A 25494-nucleotide genomic window follows, 5' to 3' on the forward strand; every position below is an offset into this window, starting at 1 on the left:
TGCCACAAACCTTAACTTCTTGATATGTAAGATGAAGACAGTGATCCATGCCTTTGAGGCTGTGTGAGAACAAATAAGCCCGTGGATGCAAAGTAGTTGGCACCATGCTGGGCACACAGTAGGCTCCCAATAAGGGTTTCCCCTGTCATGGACTGAATATTTGCATCCCACCCCTGCAAATTCCTGTGTTGAAACCCTAACCCCAAAGTGATGGTATTTGGAGACAGGGGCTTTTGGGAGGTAATTAGGGTTAGATGAGGTCATGAGGGTGGGGCCCTCATGATGGGGTTAGTGCCCTTATCAGAAGAGACATGAGAGAGCCCACTCTCTCTTTCCCCACTTGCACACATGCAGGAAAGACCATGAGAGCACATGGTGGGAAGGTGGCCATCCACAACCCATGAAAAGAGCCTGACACCAGACCCCAAGCCTGCTGGCACCTTATCTCAGACTTCCAGCCTCTAGAGCTGGGAGAAAACTAAATTTGTTGTTTAAGCCACTCAGTCTATGTTATGTTGTTGTGGAAGCTCTAGCTGACCAATACACCTCCCTCCATCCCCCTTCCTTTGGGAGACAGCAGCTCAGCTCTGCCTGCTTCTTTTCTCAGCTCACAGGTGGAGAGAACTGTATGCTCCCCTGTGTGTAAAACTGTATGTGCCTGAAGAAGGATCTGGAAGGTAGTTCACTGCAACATGAACCACAGCTAACTGTCTCTGTGTGGTTGGACTTTAATTTATACTTTTACTTTGTACCTTTATGAATTATTTTAAATTTTTATAATAAGCATATATCATATTTATAATAAAAGAAAAGCTCAGAAAGTTCTTTTTGAGTGAGCTACCCAGAGCCTTCTCCCAGCTCCTCTGCTTCTTTGTGCCGAGGGGCCCATCACAGTCTACGCTGGGCTGGAGAAAGTCACCAGGGTAGGCTGGTGCTCCACCCGACAGCTCAAGAGGTGGAGAAAAAAGACACACGTGCAGGTGTCCAGAAGGTGATGGTTCCCAGCTGCCTGTGGGCAACCAGCTTCTATAATTTTTATTAAAACATGTTCTGCTCTCCTTGGTACATTAGAGTATTCAGAACTGAACGTCAGGCTGATGGATTGTGCCTTCTGCGTCGCTGGTCACAGGCAATCGGTGCAGCCATCACGTGTTTTTCTTGTCAAATGCTCAGCACCAGATGGAGATGACTTACTTTTTGTAATATGTTCCTATTTCTTCCCCCAAATCAGTTCCATTGATCTGTTTCAAACAGTTGGTGTAAATATTCTTTTTTAGTTGCTAGTGCAAATCGTAAATACGTATTTGAGGTTTTTTTTTTTAAAGACTTGGAAATATTTCTACGTCCCCAAAGCTCCCCTGATGGAAGAAAGGTCAACCGTCTTCCTGTCCAGCTTTGTCTCCCGTGGGGCTCAGAGCTGCAGACGGGCCAGACTCTGGGGCCATGCGCCCTCTGCTCTGGGCGACCTGGGAAGATTCCTTGTCCTCTGGACCTCAGTGTCCCCAAATGCAAGAAAAGCAGTGAGCGGAATGAGCTTTCTGCCCACCCCTTGTCCGGAGCCCGAGCATCCATGGCTGTGGGGAAAGTCACTGGTCAGCCCTGCTCAGCCAAGAGATCTGGTGGGCAGACACGCACGGACCCTAATCAGGGAGGGTAGGGGCGTGATGGTTCCCGTGTGGCTCCAGGGACAGACCTATAAGGTTGGAGAACTGCTGGCCTCTAATAAGCTATAGGACAACATTGTGCGTCCAGGTTCCCATCTGCAAAGCAAGGAGGGGTCAAAATAATACTGCCTTAGGGGTGTTGTCAGAACAGGAGTGATGGGGGCTGGAGAGGGAGGCGGGGGGGGGGGGGCTGGGGGGGGAGGGGGGGGGTTGATGCACGTACACTCCCTGTCTGGGCTCACTGGTGTTAGCTGTTAGTGTCCCGGGAGGGGCCTGGGGCAGGGGCGGGGCTGCAGGAGGCCCACCTCCGCATCACCTCTGCCTGTCCTGTCTTGGTCACATGGCCAGTTCCTCCAATGTCTTTGCATCAGAGCCTTAAGATCCACCTCAACACTTCACCTTTCAAGACGCTGGAAAGGCAGCGGCTCCGGAGGATGTGCTGAGAGAGGGCAGCTCTCTCTAGCTTCTTCCCCTCAGCGCCACTCGGGACCCGAGCAACCTCAATCCCTGGTTCCCTCCCAGCCGGGTCAGAACCAGAGCCCCCGGCCCAGGCCCCCGCGTGGCCCTGCTCTGCCTCACTGCCTGTCCAGCCTGGAACTCTGCTCCTTCTCACCGCTGGCTTCTGATCTTCGGCTCCACGTAGCGCCCTTAGCTTCCTGCCTGAAGCTGGGGGGCCTCTCGTTCCACCGGTGACTCATTAGTCAGGGGTAAGCGGAGTCCACAGACATTTCTGTTGGGCCTGCAATGTAGTCCAGGAGGGGAGAGGGCAGGGAAGGGGCCAGAAGGCAGGCGCGAAGTGACCATCTATGGAGTGGCCACCTCCCCGGCCTCGGACGTGAGGCCTTGTTAACTCTAATTCACACCAACACAGGGAGAGGGGTGTTACTTCCCAGCTCAGGGAGATCAAGCAATCCCTCCAGCCTAACAGAATCAGTAACAGTGGGAACCGAGGTCGGCTGACTCTGATGGCCTTGTGCTTTCCTCCAGACTGGGTTTCATCCAGTAACCCAGAGAACGCTGGTTCAAAGAGCTGGGTACTCAGCCTCAGGGCACGGCTTTGTTTCGTAGCAGGAAGCTTTGTGGGTACACAGATCAGACAGCTGGCAATTTCTAGGACAGTCATTATTTCAAACGATCTGTCTCATTGTCCTCATAATCTGTGAGGATGTCTTGGAAATCCCAGTCTTTGTGTGCTCAGACGGCTTCTGGGTTCCCTTCTGCGCTCAGAAGTCACAGAGGTTTATCGCCAGCCCAGGGCCCCACCCTTTGGCTTAGGGCTCTGAGCATCTTGAGAGTCAGGGGTCTTTTCTGACACCCTCCCTTGGGATGAAGTGGCACCCCACCCATGTGATGCTTCTCTCCCACCTTCCTAAGGGCAGGGCTCTGGCCTCATTCATCTCAGAACCCCCAGAACAGGGCAGGGTTGCCCAAGGTGTGCTTCATTAGCATAAAACATGCTCCCATCACTCCAGAAACTACAAGGGTTTTAGGAGCGCTGGGTCAGAAACTGAGGGCACAGACCCAATATACATTTCTTAGTTTGTCACAGCCTCCGTCCTCCTTGGAGGCCCTATCCTCTCAAGGAGAGTCCATAAGGCTAAATGGCTTCTCTCTGGTCTCCGGGCTTAGTTCTATAAGCCACTGTTTGCTGACCGTCAGAGCCGGTGGATTGATGGGTCCCCCAGCCGAGTGGCCAGGAGCCCCGTCCTGACCCTGGTCCAGGCTCCCACTGCCCTAAGCCAGTGGTTCTCAAAGTGTGGCACCCAACAGCAGCATCAGCATCGCCTGGAAAACTATTCAAAATGCAAATTCTCAGGCTCCACCGCACACTACTGAACCCGAGGCTCTGGGTGGGACCAGTGGCCGGTGTTTTAACACACCCTCAGGGGACTGCGACACAGGCTCACGTGTGAGGACGCTGCCCTACGCTGCCCCTTTACACACATGGCCAGAGCACAATCTCCATCCCCAGAGGCGCTGAGGGGACCACACTCATCCAGGCGCTCTGGGCAGCCACGTGGCCCACGACACGTGACCTGAGACACGCCCTGCCTCCCCCGATATTCCTCTCCGGATGTCCCGTCATCTATAGAGAGGATGATTAGCAAGGACCAGACACTGGGTCTGGTTTTTCTTTCTTTCAAAAGAAAAACAGAAACCCGGACGATGGAAAGGGCTCCCACAACCCAGCCACTTAGTCCCCGTGAGGCTGGAGGGCGGAAGTGCATCCGCGTGTTGATCTCCTTTGGCCTAAACAGGTTGTGCCGGAGCGGAGGAGGCCCGGAGACAACTGCAGACTGGGGCGATGCGGCTATATTAAGATCAGTTACACTGTGCAGCAAACATTTGAATCATTCCCAGAACCCTAACTGCTTGGATTTGAATATGCATGAGAAGCTGCCCAGAAATGACTAAAATACATACATACATATATGTAGTCAAAAAGCCAAACAGCTCTGGGGTGAAGAGTAACAAAAGGCAATTTTCCACTCTGGTGAAAGGGTGTGGGTAGAGCACAGGCCTCGTGTTGCATTAATTGATGAAGACTCATTCACAACCAAGGTGCAGATCCAGGGGCCCACAGGAGGCCTTTCATCCGCACTGCAAGCCTGCAAGGTAGGAAGTGCTTTCCCCATTTACAGATAGGGAAGCCCATGCTGTCAGAGTTAAGCTCATACCGCTGGTCAGTGCTGCAGGGGGAGTTTGAGCTGTGTCTCCGGGCCCAAAGCCCCGCCCTTTCCATGCAGACTCTGTCTCAGACACTGAAAAGATCCCACTCTTATCCACTGTGGTCCTTCAGGTTCAGGCTTTACAAAAATAATATCGACTTCTGCTTCCTGAACTTATGCGCATGAGGAGTCAGATGGGACCATGAGCAGATGATGAACAGGAGCAATCAGGAAAGAAAGATTTCTTGGAAATTCAGTGATAACTCCGAAAAACATCAGACAACTGGAAGAATGATAAAACGGGCATAGGCGAACACCAAATCAATAATATAGACGATAAAACCAAGGAAATCTTCAAACACAGGGCAGAAAGGCAAGAGAAAACAAAATACACACACACAGAGCAAAGTTACTCTTAATACACGTGAAAAATGGGTCCTCCATTTCTTTTTTTAAATTTTTATTTATTTATTTATTTTTGGCCGCGTTGGGTCTTCGTTGCTGCGCGTGGGCTTTCTCTAGTTGCAGCGAGCGGGGCGGTGCCCGGGCTTCTCATTGCGGTGGCTTCTCTTGTTGCGGAGCACGGGCTCTAGGCGCACGGGCTTCAGTAGTTGTGGCTTGCGGGCTGTAGAGCGCAGGCTCAGTAGTTGTGGCGCATGGGCTTAGTTGCTCTGCAGCCTGTGGGATCTTCCCTGACCAGGGGTCAAACCCGTGTCCCCTGCATTGGCAGGCGGATTCTTAATCACTGTGCCACCAGGGAAGTCCCTGAGCTCCCCCCACTTTGAAGTGAGGCTTCCCCAGGAGAAACAGAAACAGCGAGGCCTGCAGGCAGGGCTGTGGAATCCGTCTCTTCCGCCAGGCCCTGCTTGGGCAAAGTCGGCTGTAAATCTCTCCCTGTTTACACCACCCAGAGCAGGCACTGGCTGCCCTCTCAGAAGACCCCCAGCGTTAGGCCTCGGAGCTCATCCAGGATGCCGTGGACACAGCCCGTGTCTGCATGGACTGGGCAGGGGGTCGGGAACAAGAGTGGGACTTGATGGAGGGAGGTCCCAGCTTCCCTGTAAACACCTAGGGAGCGCCTCTCTGTGCCCGCAGGCATGATGCGAGGCACTGCTACAGAGGGAGGGCGTGGTCCCCACCGCCAAGAGACCAGAAAGCCCTTCACAAAATGTAAAGAAAAGAAGCTCTAGGTCTGGCCAGGAGTCAGGCTGCCCATGGCACAGTGACATGCACATAGTGAGTGACAATAAGTTCATCCCATAATATTTTCTGTGGCCCCACAGTGGACCAGGCACTGCTCCAGGTGCCAAGAGACACATCTGTGACCCAGGTGCAAACCTAACCTCAGGGGACTCACAGCCCCGGTCACTGTCCCACACCAGCAGCACTGAGAAGGGGCCGAGGGAGGCTGGGAGAGCAAAGGCCTCCAGCCCCAGGGAGGGGCTCTGTCCTGGCCCAGCTACTCTGCGCCCCCCTCACCCGCCGGCCCGCCCCGTTAGAGGGAAATCGTGGACAAGTTGATGAAGCTCTCCAAGCCTCGGTTTTCTAGAAATGTGCGAAAGGGCCAATTCTCAGGAGAGACTGGTCCCTGCCTGCACACCCCCTTCCTGTGCTCCGGGCAGCCAGCTACGAAGGATGTTCGGGGCTCCTGTCTCCCATGTGCCATGCCTGTCTGATCCAGGAGCAGAGCGCGGCTGGTGCTCCTGGGGACGGAAAGTAGATCTGCCTGCGGTCCCTGCCTTGGTTGGCTGTGAACCAGGTTCAGGGAAAGACAGGAAATTAGAGCGGGAAGGAGCGGCTTCGGGGTGCACCAACGGGCCTAGCATCTTCCGCCTTTCATCTAGAAGGCAGGCGTTGATTTGTTTTTGCATGCGTGCGCACGCGTGCGCGTGCACACACACACACACGTCCTGCACTTTCACTGTGTGCTTTATGAGAAGCAGAATGAGATGGACCCCTCATTCTGAATGTGAACTTCAAGGCTTTAAAAGGCCAAGAGGTTTTAACACAGGTTTGAAAGGACATCTGCTAAGTACTTTCAGGCAGTCAGCCCCGGGCTCTGCTACCACACCCTGCCAAACCACCTGTGTAAGTAATGGGGGCGCTGTTAGTGGGGCCGGTTTTCAGTCTAATTCCTAAAACGTCAGCGCCAACCCTTGGTTCAAACCTGTAGCCAGGAGTGGGTGAGGGTGGGTGAGGAGTGGACAGAGAGGGGAGGTGAGCACAGAGATGGGACCAGGGGTCTGATTCTGACTGCTGCCAACCCCGTGTGACTTTAGGCCGTCACGTGATCTACCCCAGGGGCCGCTTCCCCGAGGACAGCGTGGGGCGGCTGACCCCGCCGTCTCTCCTGCTCGGTTTCTGCCCCCACGGGGCCAGCATGCCCCTCTCCAGACCCTGCAGGAGGCGACCTCACCTCTGAGAAGGGAAGATGGCATCACAGCCGGGTGTGGACGCAGGGGTAGAAGCCGACAGTGGGAAAGCGGGAGAAGGGCAGTAGGGATGCTGGGAGGCCCCCGTGCACAGGCGGGGAGCACAGACTCTCCAGCGTGTGGGGTGGGAAGAGCCACCTGGTCCGGTGTGATGTTGGGGGCGGTGGGAGAGAAAGCTGGAGGGGTATTGGGAGCCGTGCCATGGAGGCCTTGAGGGCCCAGCTCAGCAGTCTGAACTTGGCCTTGGGTTGGGGAGACACGGAAGGGATGGAGAGCCGGGTTCTGGCTCACACCTCCCACTCCCACTCAGGTGCAAGGTGTGGACAGCGGCCGGCGCTCCCGGGGGCTCCAGTTTACCTGCGATCTGGATAGGCCTCCCTGGGGCCTGTGCTCCAAGGCCAGGGCAGATGCTCCCCGCAAAATCTAGCAAAGAGCCCGACAAGTCGAATATAGCAGAGACAAGGCCCTTGGCTTCAAGCAACAGCTCCCAACCTCTTAGCCAACGTGTGCAGCAGCAGAAACCAGCTGGTGTGTTAATATTTGCACCTTCTCCCCAATCTGGGCTGCCACCATAGCAGGACAGGTCCCATTTTCCCAGCCAAGCCCTTGTCAACGGCATGATGTTTTGCATTTGGGGACAAGACGTGGCTTCTGGCAGCTCCCGTTCAGGGCGAGTCTTTTGCCCTGAAGGAACCCAGAGGCTAAGCTGGTTCCTTGGGATGGGACGCTGCCCTGCCAGGTGGTGGGCACCAGGTCCAAGCTGGAGTTCCACACGGACCTCTCTTTAGCTGTGTGACCACGGGCCACGGGTCTCACCCGAAGCCAGAGCAGTCATTCCCTTCTGGCTCGTTGTCGACAGAGGGAAATAAAGTCGTGGCTGCAGCAGCCCCAGCTCCGAGTATGGCTGAGAGCGTCAAAAACAATGAAATGATGGAGCATCAAGTCTCCTAATTCTCGTTTCCATTTTTTTCCCCTTTGGATCCCCACAGCATCCCTGCAGCTACGTCTCAGGCCGCTGCAAGTGGAGAAAAGCATTTACGGGGAGCTTCCGCCTCAGATTACGGCGACGGCTGAAACCTCCTTGCAAATCTGCTACCCGACGCAGTCCCACGAGCACAGTGCACGGAGCTGTCTTCTCACAGGCGGAAAGGTGGGAGGCCTCTCTGGAAACACCTGTCTCTCGTCTCCCTGGGAGATGTCAAGAGACTGGTGAGACATTGAATTATCCTCTTGTGGGGGACCAGGGAGGACCAGGCAGCCCCTTCCCAGACAGGGGGAGGCAGGGGCCCCTGCCTCGAAACCGTTCCCCACGCTGGCCTGTCATCTGCTGAGATTGCCCCATTAGCGGGACCCCTCTAAATCAGGCAATGTGCACCCCGTACTGTAACCTCCGGCAATTGCTAGGGTCTTACCTGCCTCTGTCAGGTTTCCTCAGGGAGCGTGGGTGAAAAAATTCCAGGTCTTGCCATTTTCACGGATTTTTTTTTTTTACCCATTTTCTGGGTATTTCATTTCGTTGTTGTGTGTGGTACCTCCAGACCCCAGATGGTAAGTTTTAATCTCCAGACACCTCCTACCATTGCCAAGATGGATCCCGAGCTCAGCATGGCCTGAGCATCTGGTCCAAGGCTGCTTGCCCAAGAGAATGTTTTCCTTTTCCTTCTTTTTCTTTCCTTAAAAACACCACCGCCAGAGCCAGTCCATCTGCAGAGATGCCTTCCCGGGGGATCAGATGATGGCATCCTGCACCTTATTAGGAAGCTCAGGGTAAACATTAAGTGGAGGCCGTGGGGCGTGTCACTGTCTGGCCCCAGATGAGTGTGGCCTGCAGGCTCCGGGCTCAGCTCCTGCTTCTGCCACCAAGAAGCAGCATGGCCACCGGCCTGTTGCTTCTGCTCTCCGGGCCTCAGTTTCCCCATCTGTAAAACAGGCTGACTAGCTCACCGCATGATTTGTTTACACACATACACACACACACACACGCCCACACTCCCAATTCTCTATTTTCAAAATGAGTTAATTATGTGCTCCCAATGTTATGAGATGCAGAACAAGCTGGACCCCTCAATCTAGCTGTGACCTTCAGGACTTAATTAAACCCCTCTCACTCAGCTGTGCGTGCTCTGGAGCCACAGTTTTTCTGTCAGTACAACGCAGGGGGCTGGGGGCAGGGGAGGTTGGACTAGGTGATGCCTATTTTCCTTTTAACTTGGATATTCTGTGATTCCAAGAACCATACCTTTCTTTCTCTCTCTCCCTCTTTCAATAGAAATTAACAGCTCACAGGAGGTTTGTCAGATCCTCCTGGGTCAGAGAAGAGGGTGTTAGGTGATGGTCCTAGGATGGGGGCGGAGGATGTGATAAGAGGAAAGGTCAGGAAAGGAGGGAGAGAAGCCATCTCCCAGAGCAGGAGCTGGGACCACAGAACCTCATGCAGGAAACCAGGAGTCGGGGCTTCTTGGGGGAAAGAAGGAGGGGGGGCTGAGACCCCGAGGCTCCGTGGGATGGGCACGGACTTGCCTCCTCTGAGGTGGTCCCACACTCCATGTCTTTGCTCATGCGGCTCCCCTGCTTCTGCTTCTCCCCACTCATCATTCAAGGCCTGACATAGTGCTTGTTTCCTGTAGCCCAGGGTTGGCACACTTTTAATGTAAAGGGCCAGTAATAAGCATTTTTGGCTCTGAGGGCCATGTGATCTCCACCACAGCTCTTCAACTTTGTTCTTGTCGCTCGAGAGCAGCCAGAGATAACCTGTGAGCAAGGGGCGTGACTCTATTCCTAAAGAATTTATTTGAATTTCAGGTACTTTTCACCTGTCACAAAATGTTATTCTTCCTTTGATTTTTTTTTTATCATGAAAAGATGTAGAAACCATTCTTAGCTTGTGGACTGTACAAACACAGGCAAGGGTCCATAGTTTGCCAGCTCCTGCTCTGGCCTCTTGCTACGCAAAGTGCAGTCCACGGACCAGCAGTATCGGCCTCACCTGGCAGCTTGCTGGAAATGCAGAAGCTCAGGGCCCCCCCCCCCGCCGAGTGACTGATTCAAAGTCTGCATTTTAGCAAAATCTCTGGATGACCCCTGTGCACTTTAAAAAATACTGATGCCTGGGTGTCACCCGGGGATTCTAATGTAATAAGTGTGGACGCAGCCTGAACACTGAGATTTTGTAAAGCTCCCCAGCTGATTTTGTTGTGCCCCAGGAAGATCCCTAGGGGGAGAGGGCAGCCCCTCCACCTGGCTCCAAAAGCTCTCTGGTCACTCATCCACGGCAAAGCATGTCACTCTATATGCGTGTCACGCTCTGAGCTCCTCTGGGACCAGGACCCTGTGTAAGCCTGATTCACGGAAGAGCTCAGACAAACTTCTCACCCTCTTGGGAGTTGGTCTCCTCCTAAGCGTGGATGAGATGGGCTCTGAGTGTTTTTGTAGCAATAAAGACACTCTCCCCAGGGAATTCCTTGGTGGTCCAGTGGTTAGGACTCAGCACTTTCACTGCCGAGGGCCTGGGTTCAATCCCTGGTCAGGGAACTAAGATCCCATAAGAAGCCACCGGGTGTGGAAAAAAAAAAAAAAAAAAAAAGACACTGTCCCCTGACCCCAGGTGAATAGTAGGGAAGGTGCCTCACCTCCTGGGCTCTCTCCAACCCCGAACTTCTTCCCTGCTCTGGGCTCAGAGTTCTCAGGCCAGCACAGGCTTGGGGCTTCCCAAGGACTCTGGGGGCAGGGGGACAAAGAGAGGCAATCCCACCCAACTCAGTCACATTCAGCAGGCCCCACTGAGCCCCAGGGATGCCAAACAATCGCCTCTTCCCGAGCCTCTCCTCCCTCCCACTGAGTCCCACAGCCCTGGGCCCACCTCTTCCTCTGCCTTCCATGGTCACCTGACCCAGTATTCCCTGGAGAAACGTGTGAGGGAGGGGTGCACAACATTGGCTCAGGGCCCCGCACCTCACAGGGACGGCTCTGACTCTCTCCTCCCTTCAAGGCCCCTACAACGTGGCAGCCTCCCACCCCCTGGAGTCCCCAACCCAACACGTCCACAGCCCTAGTCTTGCAAATCCTGGAAGGGGCCCCGAGAAAGCATCCCTCTTTATACATATGGGAAAACCAGGGCCCAGAGAAGGAAAGACCTGCCCAGGATGGTGCAGACCAGGGACTACCTCCCCTTCCCCTCCTACTAGACCTCCCCCTCCCCTCAGAGGGCTCCTGCACCCGCTGCCCCAGGAGGGGAAGGAGGAACAGAGCTCTGGGGTTTGTGGAAGGTGGAAAGCCAGAGAGAGGGGCCTGCTGGGACCAACTCCGTGCCAAGGGGACTGCCTTTGACTAAGAACAGCATGACAGTGCCCTGTGGCCACCGCTCCCCCATCTGCATACCAGCCCAGCCCTGGGGAGGCCAGAGTGGGAAGCTGTGCCCCTCACTCCTCTCCCAGCACACAGTAATGGAAACACCTGCCGTTTACTGAGTAGCTACTATGTGCCAGGCACTGTGCTAAGCACTGTGATTCCCTGAAGTAATTCTTCCATTTAATAAATGATCAGAATGAGGATCAGAGAGGTTAAGCAACAGGCCTAAGGTCACACAGCAAGTAAGGGAGTGGTAAGGGAGGGATGGTAGAGAACAGTGTTTAAGCTAGAAGGCATCTCAGAGATCACCTCCTCATTCCCTGGACTTCAAATCTAGGTCTGTCTGTGTCTGTTCCCCGGGGGCTCACAGACTAGGCTGGCAGCGGGCCACCCGGAGCGTGCTCAGGTTTGCCCATTCAGCTGATACCTCAGAAGTGCTGGTTCTAGGAGAAAGGATGAGCTGGAAGACAGGCACGTCCACCCTGAGGACGCTCAACCCCTCTCCTGGTCTGCAGACCCTCCCCTCATGGCCCAAGCACACGCCTCTGTCCCAAGACCTCCTCACATCAAAGAGAATGAATGTGCTGCTTTGGGGGTCATCAGACCTGGGACTGAATCCCTGCTCTGTGTGCCCTGGGGCCTCAGTTTCTTCTTCTCTAAAGGGGGGGGGGCTACCTAGCTAGCAGGGTTGCTGGAAGGAATGGAAAGAAGTTGTGAAAAGGGCCTTGCTCAGGTGATTAAGAAACGGTAACCCCACTGCTTGGTGCTCTCCGTTCTGTGAATTCTTCCTCTCCTGGGAGTAAGCTTTTCCTCAGAAGGAAACAGGAGGCACAGAGCCTCCTGGATTGTGGCAAAGCTCCCTGGGCTGAACCTTATGTAGAAGCCCTTCTTTAACTAGCCCTCAGCTAAAAATAAACGCTTTGGGCTGCACACCTACCTCCCAGGAGGGGCTGAGTCACATCTGGGAGTGGGGGTGGGGTGCGGCGGGGGACAGGGCAGGGGGTGGCCAGCCTGTGACAGAACCTACACCACAGGCGGGCGCAGAGAGCAGGAGGCTTTATTGAAGGAGATACAGAACCGGGCGAGCGCGCCTGCCGTCAGCCAGACCACAGCCCTCATCACCCCAAACTGTCAGTGATCCCTGGACGCCCCTCCCCGCCCCCGTCCCCGCCCCCGGGACCCTGGACAGCCAGAAACACAAAGGGATCTTACCCGGCCTCATCAGAGGTGCCCAAGAGGGCCTTCAAAGTTCTGTTCTGGAGAGGGCTGGGGGACAAAGGACAGCCCCTCCCGGGCAGTCACTGGCAGGCCTGTCACACCCGTCCGTCCATCCATCCACCAGCCCAGTCCGTCTGTGCCCAGGTCGTCCCTCGTCACTTGCAGCTCTGGAGCCGGGTCCTGTGGTGCTTCTCCTCGGTCAGCAGGGGGATGAAGGTGTCGCTGTGGGAGACCTTCAGCCGGCTGCTCCAGCTCAGCCCCTCCTTCCCGGCGGGCTCTGGCGGGAGGTTGTCCAGGTCGCCGCGGGAGCCCCCTGTCTTGCCCTCGCCCACACTGCTGGAGTTGAGCTCCATCAACTCCAGCTCGTGCTTGGCTGCCGTTTCCAGGACTCGCTGCTTGTTGTAGTATCTGACAAAGTTGTTGATGATGGGGTGGATGGGCAGGGCAATGGCAATGACCCCACACAGGAAGCTGATGGCTGCATTGAGCTTGCCCAGGGTGGTCTTGGGGTAGATGTCACCATAGCCAACCGTGGTCATGGTGATGATGGCCCACCAGAAGGACTGGGGGATGCTCTTAAACAAGGTCTCCGGGTGGCTCTGCTCCATGGTGTAGCCCAGGGCCGAGAAGACGAAGATGCCCACGGCCAGGTACATGAGCAGCAGCCCCAGTTCCTTGAAGCTGCGCTTGAGGGCGTAGGTGAGGGTCTGCAGCCCCGAGGAGTGGCGCGCCAGCTTGAAGATGCGGGCGATGCGCATGATCCGCAGGGCCTGCACCGCCTGCTGCACGTTGGTCAGCTCCATCATGCGGGCGCCCAGGTGCGTGAGCGTGAAGCTCACGTAGAAGGGGAGGATGGCCAGCACGTCCACGATGTTCATGAAGGACAGGGCGAAGTGCAGCTTGTTGGGCGAGGAGAACAGGCGCAGCAGGTACTCCAGCGTGAACCAGCCGATGCACGCCGTCTCCACGTTCTCCAGCGTCGGGTGCTCCACGCGGTTGCCCTCGGCGTCCAGCACCTGCAGCTCGGGGATGGTGCCCATGCACATGACCACCGACGAGACGAGGATGAGCAGGAAGGACAGGACGGCCACCACCCGCGCCGGACACGAGGACTCGGGCTTCTCCAGGAACTTCCAGACGCACTTCTGGCAGCGCTGCCAGCGGCCCTCGGCCGTGTCCACGCCCAGGTCGTCCAGAATGAGCTGCACGCGGCGCGCAATCTCCTCCAGCTCCTCGCGCTTCTCGCTCAGGTGGCTCTTGCAGCAGTCGTCCAGGAACTTGAGGTCCACCTTCCAGAAGTCCATCTCGTTCTTGAAGCAGATGGGGCAGATGCCCTTCTTCATGTGGACCTCCCCAAAATAGTACACCTCAATGACACACTTGAACGCGTCCGGGTCCCTGTCGAAGTAGAACTCGCGCTTCCCGGGGTCGTAGTCGTCGCACAGGGAGAAGATGGTGTCGTAGCCCCCGGCCAAGCAGTCGATGAGCTCCGCCAGCCGGGTCTCGGGGTACCGGCTGAGGAGGTCTCCGTACAGCACCCGCCGCACGCCTCCCACGTTGACGACGATCTCCATGTCGTCTGCCGCCCGGGAGCCCCGGCTGCCCGGCTCCGGGAGGCTGCGCTCCCCGGCCCCGTCCATTCTCCCGGCGAGGGCCCGCGCGGCCTCGGCTCCGCGCCCTGCCGCCGCCGCCGCCGCCGGGGGTCCGGCGGGTGCCGCCGGTGCGCGGCCCTCGGGGAAGCCCGGCCGGCGCCCGCCTGCCTGGAAGCGCGGTCACAGCGGGCGGCAGCGGGCCGGGGCGCGCCGCGGGGGAGGCAGGCGCCTGGCGGCGGGGCTCCGGGCGGGCATCCGGGCGCTGGGGCGCGCCGGCGGGGGGCTCTCGCGGCCACCGGCCTCGCCCCGAGCGCTCACCCCGGCTCCCGGGTGGCGCGATCCGCCGCTTCGGCTCGGCCTCCGGCGGGAGTGGGGTCCCCTCGTGGGCGGCAGGCACCGTCCTCCGTCCCCGGGCGCGCGGGTCCCCGCGTGCGACCCCGGCGCGAGACGTGCCCCGCGGCCGCCGGCCCCACGCAGCCCGCCGAGGTGTGCGGAGAGCAACTTGGGCTTGCTGTGCCCGAGCTGTTTCCAAACACAATAGGAATTCCAGCCTGACGTCAGGAGCTTTTCAAACTGTACCCTCTTCTGGTGAAATTCTGCAAGGCACGCGCGGCAGCGGCAGGGGAACGGGTTAACCCTTGGGCAGACGGGCACAGCTGCGCGCCGGCCACCGCCGCTGCCGCGCGACTGCCCGCCGCTCCCGGAGCCGCAGGTCACCCAGGGGCCCGGGACCCCCGGGCTTGAAAGCGGCAGGCCGGCCGGCGCTGGCTGGAAAGTTTCTCTCTCCCTGCTGTGTCCAGAAGATCGATGGCGAGAGAGCACGGCCGCCTGTTGCTCCGCCGCAAAGCGTGCCCAAGAAAGCCCTTCAGACGCGGCTCCCGCGTCCGGGCCGGCCGATCCTGCCTGGTCCTGGCAGGTTCCCTAACTCCCCTAACGCCGCCCTGCCGTGGGCGGCACTTTGGCCTTCACCCGAGCTCTGTCCAGCGGGGATAGCCAGTCCAGCCCCGGGTAGCAGAGAAGGGACGGCCCAAGGTCACACCGTGAAATGGGAGTAGAGCCCCAGCGTGGCCTCCTCTTCATCCGGAGCTTCCCGCCGTCCTGGCTGATTGACACGCGCCGGTCAGCGGATTGAAATTCTGCCTCGAAGTCCTGGCTGTCCGCCGCTTCCCATTTCTCTGCAGACCAGCACCACCACCGCCGGTCTCCAGAGCCTTGAGCCCCCAAGCTCCCACCTCCCCAGCCCCCGCTCTGCCCTTCCCACACAAGGCTCCACACCCTCCCCTGTCTTCCAGACCTGCAGCCACTGCCTGAGCCATTGCAACAGCTCCCAGCAGCGTCTTCTACACTGCGAACTACTCAGCATCATCTGTGACCCGGGGACTGTGTTAAAAAAAACATCCTCGAGAGAGGCATGACGAGGCAGAGCACAGAGGATTTTTAGGGCAGTGAAACTACTCTGTGTGATACTCTAATGGTGGATACCTGTCATCACACATTTGTCCCAACCGGTGGAACGTACAACACCAAGAGTGAACACCGGTGTAAACTATGGGCTCCGGATGATAATGATGTGTCAGTGGAGGTTCAATGATTGTAACGGAGGTACCTCTGGTGGGGGAGGCTGAAGGAATGGGGGGGACGGGCGGGAGTATGTGGGAACTCTGCACTCACTGTTCACTTTTGCTATGAACCTAAAACTGCTCTATGCCGCAACTAAGAAGTCCGCACGCCACAACTAAAAAATGACCCCGCCTGATGCAACTAAAGATCTCGCATGCCGCAATGAGGACCCTGCATGCTGCAACTAAGACCCCCCCCCAAAAAAAAAGAAAAGAAAAAAATACATATATTCTGTAGGCTGGGTCACTGACAGTACTCTTTTTTTCTTTAATGAGATGGTATAAAACTGAATATGTTAGAGTACATCACATGAAGATAGTTTGGAGGAACTTCTTTTTACAGATTTTATTTTGTTTCCATTTAAAATCAACCTCTGATGTGTTACTACAGAATAAGAAATTGAGATCCAGAAAGGTTGAGTAAAAATAATAGTTATTATAAGTGCACCCCGAGCCAAGCACTTTCTGAACGCATGCACTTTTCTCATTTCATCTTCACAACATCTCTCTGAGGAAGCAAGATGTCAGGTAACCTACCAAGATCACTCAGCCAGCAGATGGCAAAGCTGGGGTCGGAACCCTGAGAGCCTGCTGTCCCAGCCTACACGCTTCGCCTCCCCTGTCCTGGTCACATAGCTGAAGAGGTGGAGCCGGGATTTGACCCCAGGCCAATTCTTCCGTCTGATATAGTGCAGCATGCGACCCCCTGCACACACCCCATATCCATCTTCCAGGCCTTACTCATATTTCTTCACTTCTCAGTTGTCTTCGGTTGCTCCCTAGTACTTTCAGGGTCAAATTCAAATTGCATCTTAGTCTAAGCTTAATGGCCAATAGTTGGTTGGTTGTGCAATCGATTTATTGAGCACTGACCAGCATTTTTATTGAGATAGTATAGAACAGAAAACATCAGAGTACGTCAGACATGGTAAACATAAGTATGGCTTAAATCTCTTCCAGCACGCCGTCCATTCAGCAAATCCCAGACCGCTCGCTGCAGGGAAGAAAGCTAGTCGTGAGTGACAGTGGGAAAGGAGGGGGCTGCACATGCAAAATACAGCAGAGAAAATGTCCCCCAGTAGCCCAGGGCGGAGCACGAGCCCGCTGGCGACCGGGGCGTGAGAGAGGAACAGCTGTAAATCACAGGTCAAGGCAAGATGGAGCGCTGGGAACCAAAACAAGGCAGGGAGGAAGGCTCCTGCTGGAGACAAGAGACCAGGCTGAAGCCAGAAGGCAGAGGAGAAGGTGGGAGCGTAAACTCCTGCTCCGTGTGGAGCAGCCCAGCATCACGGAGTGAGGGGAGCTGGCTGGCACTCACTTGCCCCTCCAAACCTGCGTGCCCCATGCCCCAGGCTCCTAGACTCCTTCTCAAACCCTTGAAAGCCTCAGAACCTTGGCGACTGCCGTGCCTGAGCCCCAGATGCCCTTCCCCTTCATCCCACCAAGCCTCCCTCATCCTCCTGGGCCGCCTCCACTCACCTGGCCAGAGCAGCTCTTACAGGTCAGGTCTGGGGCTCCTCTTCAGCCAGTGCTCTCCCCAGGCCGCTACGGCCTTCTCTGTATGGACTGAGTCACGTCCCTCCAAAAGTCATATGTTGAAGCCATAACCCCCAACGTGACTGTGTTTGGAGACTGGGATTTTAAGGAGATGATTAAGGTTAAAACAAGTGAGGCCCTAATCTAATAGGATCAGTGTCCTTATAAGAAGAGACACGAGAGATTTCTATCTCTCTCTGCACACACTCACAGAGGAAAGGCCATGTGAAGACATAGCAAGAAGGTGGCCATCTACGATCCAGGATCTGGTGATGCTGCCTCACCAGAAACCCTAGTAGGAACTTGATCTTGGACTTCCAGCTGCCAGGAGTATTTTGTTATGGCAGCCTGAGCAGACGAATACATCCCCCTTCTTCCCTCACACCTGCCAGGTCTCCCCTAGACCTCCCCCTCCTCAAGGCTCTGGATACAGCCCTTCATCATCTGAACCCTAGACCCTGTCTGAATTTTGTGACGGCTTAGACTGCGATACCATAGGCTTAAAAGAATCTAGTTGTGCCTTTTCATTGAAGGTCACTGAAGCGTAGAAATTTGAGCCAGGAGCGTAGATCCACTGAGAATTTCCTGCAGGATTAAACCAGGGGGCAAAAGTCTGGACTTTTTGGCTAAAGATGGAAAGTTTCTTGCTGTGCTTTATTCAGTCTTGCATAGGACTCCTATTAGAACTGTACATTTCGTGATATCATGGGGGACTGGGGGAGCACAAAACCTTCTATTAGACACAAGATGAAGCAGCAGTTTGATTCATGTGGGTTTTTCATTTAAACAGGGAAGGGAAAAAAACACAGAATCTATTTAGGCATTATGGGGAGTAATTGTTTGAGTTGTATTTTTCTTTATTAAATAAGTATTTTTTTATTTGTTCAACAATAACATTTCAGGCTACAGAATGCTTAATTTCCATGGCGCTAATTAAAACCAGCACATGTGTATCTAAGTGATTTGTCTAGACAACGAAAGAGGCAAGCTCCAATCTATTACCTTTTAATGGAATAATCAGTTCTGTTCAGTTAAAATTTCTTTGTGTTTTACTGAATTTAATAATGCCTTTCATTAAGATTCAGTTCTGTACTCCATCAAAAATTTACATTTCATTATTGCTGTGCACCCGGCTGAGGAGTTGATTGACCAGAAGGCTCAGCTCTCCTCCTCCTCCTGCCTGAATAAACTGTGCCAGGAAGGCAAGTGCAGGAGGCCAGGGGGGTGGGAGGGGGTGTTGGATGGAGAATGGGGTAGAGAAGAGAATGATGTAAAACGGACTCATCAGGAAATTTTTTTCTTTCTTTTTTCTTTTTTTTTTTGCCCCAGCTTCTGAGCTTCTTTTTTTCTTTTCTATGCCTCAGTTTTTCCACCTGCAAAATGGAATTAGTGACCTTTCCTTCCTGAGTACAAGATCTTATGAGGAACAAATAAAATAATGGGGATGAATAGGCTTTACAGACTATAAGATGCTGAAAATGTGAACGAGGAAGGAGGGAAGGAGCAAGGAAGGGGAGTTTGACTTCCTGGGTCCATTCCTGCTGTGGGCATGTCCCTTTGGGTCTGAAGACCCCTTCCCCATCCCCCGGCTCTGTTCAGCTGTGACTTATCCAGCTCAGGTCGTGGGTGGGAAGACTGCATATGTGACAGAGCCGCTGCATGTCCCAGGTGTGTAGAAAGATGTCAAAGACTTTGGATGCACGATGCTGCCCTGGAGGCTGGGGTAGGACCACCTCTGGGCCTGAGATGAAGTTGCTTTGACTTTCTTAGGAAAGAAAAATGCAGTGAGAACACAAAGGGGGACTCTCAGGCTTCAGGCCTCGCTGTGTGGAGTGGAGCAGTCATGGGGTGGGGGGGGAGATGCTGTCTGCTTTTGCGCTTGCTTTTTAAAAGGAGTGTAAAAGGAGAAGAAAATTCTTTTAAAAACAAGTCCTTTAGCATTGTCCTTTTCTTTAACTGCAAAATTAATATATATTCATTGTAAAAATTCAAAAAATGTGAAAGCCTCATATTTGCACACCCAGCTTCCCTATTTCCCAAACGTTAGTGCTATACATAGTGTATTTGTTCTGCTGCTGTAAAATGGAGTACCACAAATTCAGCAAACATTTGTTATCTCACAGTTTCCATGAGTCAGGAATCTGGCCAAGGCTTAGCTGGGTCCTCTTCTCAAGATCTCACAAGGCTGTAGTTAAAGTGTTGGCTGGGGCTGGGGTCTCATCTCAGGACCCTCTTCCCTGCTCATGTGGCAGAATTAATTTTTTTGCAACTGTAGAACTCATGGAGGTTTAATCTTCTTTGAGGCCAGCATTAGAGCCTCTCTGATCTCAGTGAAGGCCTAAGTCTTCTTTTAAGAGGCCTACCTGAATAGGCCAGACCAGCCCGGAAGAATCTTCCCTTTGATTAACTTAAACGTACACTATTATATTACTATTTAAATTAGCACCCCCAAAATGAAAAACTTAGGTATAAATCTGACAAATATTTGTACAAGATCTATATGAGGACAACTATAAAGTTCTGATGAAAGAGATCAAAGAAGAACTAAGTAATTGCAAAGGTAGTTCATGTTCATGGATAGGAAGACTCATTTTGTCAAGATGTCAGCTCTTCCTAACTGGGTCTGTAAGTCAGTGCAATCCCAATCAAAATCCCACCAAGTGGCTTGAACAGAAACCTCACTAGGGCTTCCCTGGTGGTGCAGTGGTTAAGAATCCACCTGCCAACACAGGGGACACAGGTTCGAGCCCTGGTCCAGGAAGATCCCACATGCTGTGGAGCAACTAAGCTCGTGAGCCACAACTACTGAGCCCATACGCCACAACTACTGAAGCCCACACGCCTAGAGCCCGTGCTCTGCAACAAGAGAAGCCATCGCAATGAGACACCCACGCACCACAACAGAGAGTAGCCCCCGCTCGCCGCAACTAGACAAAGCCCGCGCAGCAATGAAGACCCAACACAGCCAAAAATAAATAAATTAAATAAATTAAAGAAAAAAAAAAAGAAAAAAAAGAAACCTCACTAAAGAAGATATAGAGATGGCAAGTAAATACATGAAAAGGTGTTCCACAGCCCAGATCATTAGAGACTTGTGAATTAAAACCACAGTGAAATACCACTACACACCTAGAAGAACGACCAAAATCCAAAACACCGACACCACCAAACGTTGACAAGGACGTGGAGCAATGTTCATTGCTGGTGGGAATGCAAAGTGGTACAGTCACTTTGGAAGATAGTTTGCCCGTTTCTTACAAAATTGCTCCTTGGTATTTACCCAAGTGAGTTGAAAACTTATATCCACATGAAAACCTGCACACAGATGTTTATAGCAGATTTATTTATAACTGCCGAAACTTGGACTCAACCAAAGTGTCCTTCAATAGGTGAGTGGATGAATAAACTATGGTACATCCAGACAATGGAATATTATTCATTGCTAAAAAGAAATGAGCTCTCAAGCCACGAAAAGACATGGGAGAAACTCAAATGCATATTACTAAGTGAAAGAAGCCAATCTGAAAAGACTAATCCTGTATGATTCCAACTCTATGACATTCTGGAAAAAGACAAAATTATGGAGACAGTAAAGAAAATCAGTGGTTGCCAAGGGTTGGAGAGGAGAAGGATGAATCAGCAGAGCTCAGAGGTTTTCCAGGGCAGTGAATCTCTTGTGTATGATACTATAACGGTGGCTACATATCATTACACATTTGTCCAAACCCATAGGGTGTATAACACCAAGAGTGAACCCTAATGTAAACTTTGGACTTTGAGTGATAATGATGTATCAGTGTATCAGGTTCATTTTTAGTAACAAACGTGCCCTCTAGTGAGGATCTTGACAGTGGGAGTCTGTGTCTGTGTAGGGGCAGGGGGTATGTGGGAACTCTCTATATTTTCCCCTCAATTTTGCTACAAGCCTAAAACTGCTCTAAAAAAATAAAGCGTATTAAATTTTTAAAAAGTAAATAGCTAGTGATTTTAAAACAAATCTATCTGGGTGTGCATGTCCAAGCCAGTGCTTTTCGCTGAACTTGGCTGCAGTGTAGGAAGTATGATCTCCAGCACAGCGCAGGGGAAAGGGAACCTCAGGCACGGAGACAGCCTGCCTCTCCTTACACCCCCCTCTCCCACCGTGGAATTCATCAAAGGGCCACAGACCTCGGCTCAGCTCTTGACATTAATATGTATTCAAGCTGCTCAGGGCCCTGCCCTGGAAACATCTGACAAATGCTTGTCTCTTGGTGCCCCTGGCTCGATATCTGCTCCTGGCCAGAGACTGGGAAGGAAAGGGGACATTATGGGGTCAAATGAGGAGAGAAAGGGCATGATGTGGGAAGTGGAAAGTGGTGTGGGCTGAATGTGAACTGGGAACAGAGTGGGAAGAGGGATGGAGAGGGGCAGGGAAGGGGGATGGGAGTAAGGAGAAAAAATTCAGGAACATCTTCTCACGTTTTGAAGAAAATGTCATGACAGGCAGGACTTGATAATTACTGTCATTTGTGGGATGTTTCAGTACAAGAGAACCAAATAATCATGATGTCATGAGTTCAGTGCCTTCCTCCAAATCAGCATGCAGTCACCAAATGTATATGGTTTGAGTGTCCTCTGGAGCTTCCTGTGCCTTAGTCACACCATGGGCTGCATACCAGGGCCCTTTGGGGAATAGAAAGTTCTTCTTCCTGTGGTTATGACAAGCAAATAGGACCTCACGTGTGTACAGATGGACCCTGGGAGGTGCCAGGTTTCCAGAGAGCTTGGAGCCCCAGAACCTCAGAACTGGAAGGAAACTCAAATTGTTTAGGTCAACCTTCCATCCACTGTATCCCTCCAAGCAGGCGCTCAGTCTCGGCTTGGATGCCTCCAGTGGTGGGGGGCTCATGACCTGCAGGGAACAGGGCGGGTGTGGTGCAACAGGAAAACTCACAGGAAGAAAAGAGGCCTTTTTCCACTTCCTGATAGCGAAGTCATTCCACATCCCGAGACCATGAGGGCAGTATCTCTCTAGGTAAGAGGTTGGATCTCTCGCAGAAAACTAAGCTTTGAGTCCCACCTCTGCCATCTGGTAGCTGTGTGAACTTGGACATGTCACTTTGCCTTCTGGAGTCTCAGCTGCCTCTTCTACAAAATAGAGAAAATGCCCGCTAGACCTCCAGTAGGTGGTCACGTAGAGCAATAAGAAAAGTACATTGTGAACCAGGATGTAAAGAGTTGCTATCACCGCACCCGTCTTTCATAATATTGAGATTGAAATGGGACCTAAGAAATCAGATACAAACTGGTTTGCTTGCCAGTGCCAGTATATGAGTTCTCATGTCCTTGTCTATAAAAACGTGCTAACAGTCAGACAGAGAAAGTAGCAGGGAGAGGTCAGGAACTGGGGAGATGCTTATGTCCAGATTTTGTTCACGTGCCTTCGTAAGTGCCCAACATAGCATCACTCACTGCGTTCACTCTCCAGCTCTTATTCCACACCCACCACCCTCGACCTCAAAGTGGTAGTAGCTGTGGAGTCTGGATAGGATGACCCCACCCTCGGCCTCAAAGTGGAGTCCCAGTCATTCTAACCCACTAACATCCCCCCCTTGACACATACATCTCCCTCGTCCCCATTATCGTTTCAGGGGGAAAAAAAAGCGACCCAGCTCCAAACTGCTCAGCGTATTCCCCTGGCCATGGTGACGAAGACTGGGTGAGACCTAAGGTGCTCCAATCAAGGGGCAGCAAAAGAATTTTGTTTGATTGATGAGGCAAGAGAAGCTCCCCCTCCTTCTGGACATGGATGTGGACGCATGTTCCTCTGCAAGCTGTTGGCATTCACCTTGCAACCATGAGGAGAGCCAGCCTTCAAATGAAACAGACATGGTCAATGGCAGAATGGAGACAGACACAAATGTCCTTGGACGGATGAAGTACTAGATCAAACTGATCCTGAAGCCTGGACCGTCTGGATTTTCTAGTCCAGTGAGCCAATCCACTTCTTTATTGCTTAAACCACTTTGGGTTTGTGGGTGACAGAAGAAGTGCCCATGAATGCCGTGTGGCCCACAGTTGGGACCACCTGAGATGCCCCATATCTATCTTCTCTGACTCTCTCCAAGGCCAAGGTTTGCTCCAGGATTCTGAGCAAAGTCTGGGAGCAGGGCTGTTGTATATAATTTTGCATTCTGTGCCCAGAACCAAGGTTCCTGGCAGAGGAGCTGAAAGCCAGCCCATACTCCCCTCGCCAAGCCATGCTCCCCAGGGCAGAGCTGCCTCTGCCTAGGGGAGGGGGCACCATTTCTTTATTCAAAAGGGCCCTGTACACACCAAGCCTTGTGCCTGCGGGGATGGGTACATCAGGTGGGGAGTGGGAAACAGGTGGCGCCTTCTCCTAATTTGCATAAATGTTCCCTGTGGCCTAGTGGCAGCTGAGATGCTCTCATCTCTGGCTGACCCCCCTGCAGCCAACAGCACCCAGCACTCCCTCCCCGCCCAGAGCCCCTGAACTAGCTCGTCCGCACGGCTCTTATCACTAACTCGCTCTTTCAACAAGACTGGTGGAGGCCATCACCCCTTCCACATCTGGCTTGTCGCAGGAGGGAGATACAGGACCTGTGACAGCCGTGATGCCTGGTGGGCTCTGCTGGAAGTCCACTGGGGATAGAGGCCTGTGACCCGGGGAGAGGAAAGGGGGCAAGGTCAGCTGCTCTGCAGCCCGGCAGAGCCCGGCCAGCCCTAAGGGGAGCTCTGGGGTGTATTTACCCAGCAGAATTGGGCGGGATGGCCAGACCGTGACGCCCCTTCTTGATCAGTCACTGATCGTGGACGATCCTGCGATGCCCTCGGCTGAAGAGCTCCCTGTAGCTGCAGCAGGCCCAGGAGGAGTGGACAGCTGCGGACGAGCCCTGGCTGGTGGGGGACCAGGGCACTGCTCTTTTCAAGGCAGATTCATCTCACCCCGTCTCTGAGCCAAGTAAGGGCAGCTGCACCGTGGCTGTTTCCTCTTAGTGTTTTCAGACTGCAGGTCTGTGCTTCCATTTAAGGAATGGCGAGCACCTACTTGGCACAGACTCTCTCCCATGTGAAACCGGGTGCAGGCCTCGGGAGGGGCTCACGCAGGGGCTGGTTTCCATCTGAGCTCTTTCCTGGAGCCAAGCGGGAGGGCGCGGCAGGTCTGTGCACCCACCTGGCGGCTGGTATTTCCGATAAGCCCTGAGATCAACTTCGCACTTTCAAAATGTCCACAGACTAATGGCAGCGAGGTGTTAACAGTCCAAGGAAGGGTTTCCAAAACAGAGTCAAGACATTTGGAGACGGAATCGGTCCAGATCTGCTGCTCCGCTTGACCCACCCTCCTGCTCTGGGCCCTTTGCAGGGCTGCACCCAGGGCATCTGCTGACCCCAGGGAGCCAAACTGGATGGCATCGCGGATGCTCAGCCGCCCAGCCTGCAGCGGCGCGGCCCGCAAACGGCCTAGACCACAGGGTCTGGGCTCGTCCTCGACCCCAGTGGCGGCCGAGCCCACGCGGTTACGGCCAAACCAACCTGGCTCCTCCTGCCACTTCTGGGCTCAGATGAAGCACGGTGCCTGGTTCCGTTTTCCCCGGTGGTTGCCCACGGGCTCCACGAGACAGCCCACAACTGTGGAGCAGTTAACTCTAACCAGGAGAGACGGGAGACCGGGAAGGGCTGGCTGATGAATTCCTTGCCCTTCCTAGAGATCCCCCACCCTGCGGGCTGTTCTTCGATGCAGTGGTTCAGCTTCTCCAGAAACAGCGAGGGACCTTGAAATCAGCTCCATTTTTCTTAGGGACTTGGCCTGCCTGGGCTCGTAATGCTTTGTATTTGTTTCCTTCCTTTTTTGTCTCATTTCCTTTCCCTTCCACCCTTTTGCCTCCTGGCACTGCAACATCTCCCTCCCTCTCCCCAAAAATCTTGCCTCAGGGTTGGCTTCCTAGAGAATCTGGGCTGAAACAGAGCTATTCCGAAAGAGCTGAAGGCCTCATCACAGAAACGCCCATAGCCAAGGGCAACAGCGGGTGCGTAATCTGGGACTTCATTTTATTGTCCGCCCATCCTCATGACATAATCGAGACACGGGCTTGCTCCGCTCGATGTCCTGAGGCTGTGTTGCAATCAGTGATTGCACGGTTGTGTTACCCTCCCTAGTATGACGGGTTATAGGGCCACCACTGGCATCACAGACCTCATTATTCATAGTGTGTTACGGGTTGAATTGTGTCCCCCCCCCAAAAATATGTTGAAGTCCTAACCCTGTGAATGTGACTGTGAGAATTCCAACGTGTGTGGGTGTGGGTGTGCAGTGGTGAGGTTCTTGCCATCAGTAAACAACTCCTTAACGCCAGCTGGGTGTCCTACAGTTCAACTCAGCTCTGACACTATCCCCTCAGAGATAGACAGCATCCGAT

At 53.7% G+C, this 25494-nt stretch overlaps 1 protein-coding gene across 1 annotated transcript; it reads right to left on the reverse strand.

Annotated features, from left to right (window-relative positions):
- Window positions 1–12152: 12152 nt before the first annotated feature.
- Window positions 12153–14445, reverse strand: KCNF1 (potassium voltage-gated channel modifier subfamily F member 1). Its single transcript, XM_036873467.1, has one exon. The coding sequence runs from the start codon at window positions 13968–13970 to the stop codon at window positions 12486–12488; it is 1485 nt and encodes a 494-aa protein (XP_036729362.1). The 5' UTR covers window positions 13971–14445; the 3' UTR covers window positions 12153–12485.
- Window positions 14446–25494: the final 11049 nt, after the last annotated feature.

Source organism: Balaenoptera musculus, chromosome 13 (genome assembly GCF_009873245.2).
Source record: "Balaenoptera musculus isolate JJ_BM4_2016_0621 chromosome 13, mBalMus1.pri.v3, whole genome shotgun sequence".
Taxonomy (NCBI): domain Eukaryota; kingdom Metazoa; phylum Chordata; class Mammalia; order Artiodactyla; family Balaenopteridae; genus Balaenoptera; species Balaenoptera musculus.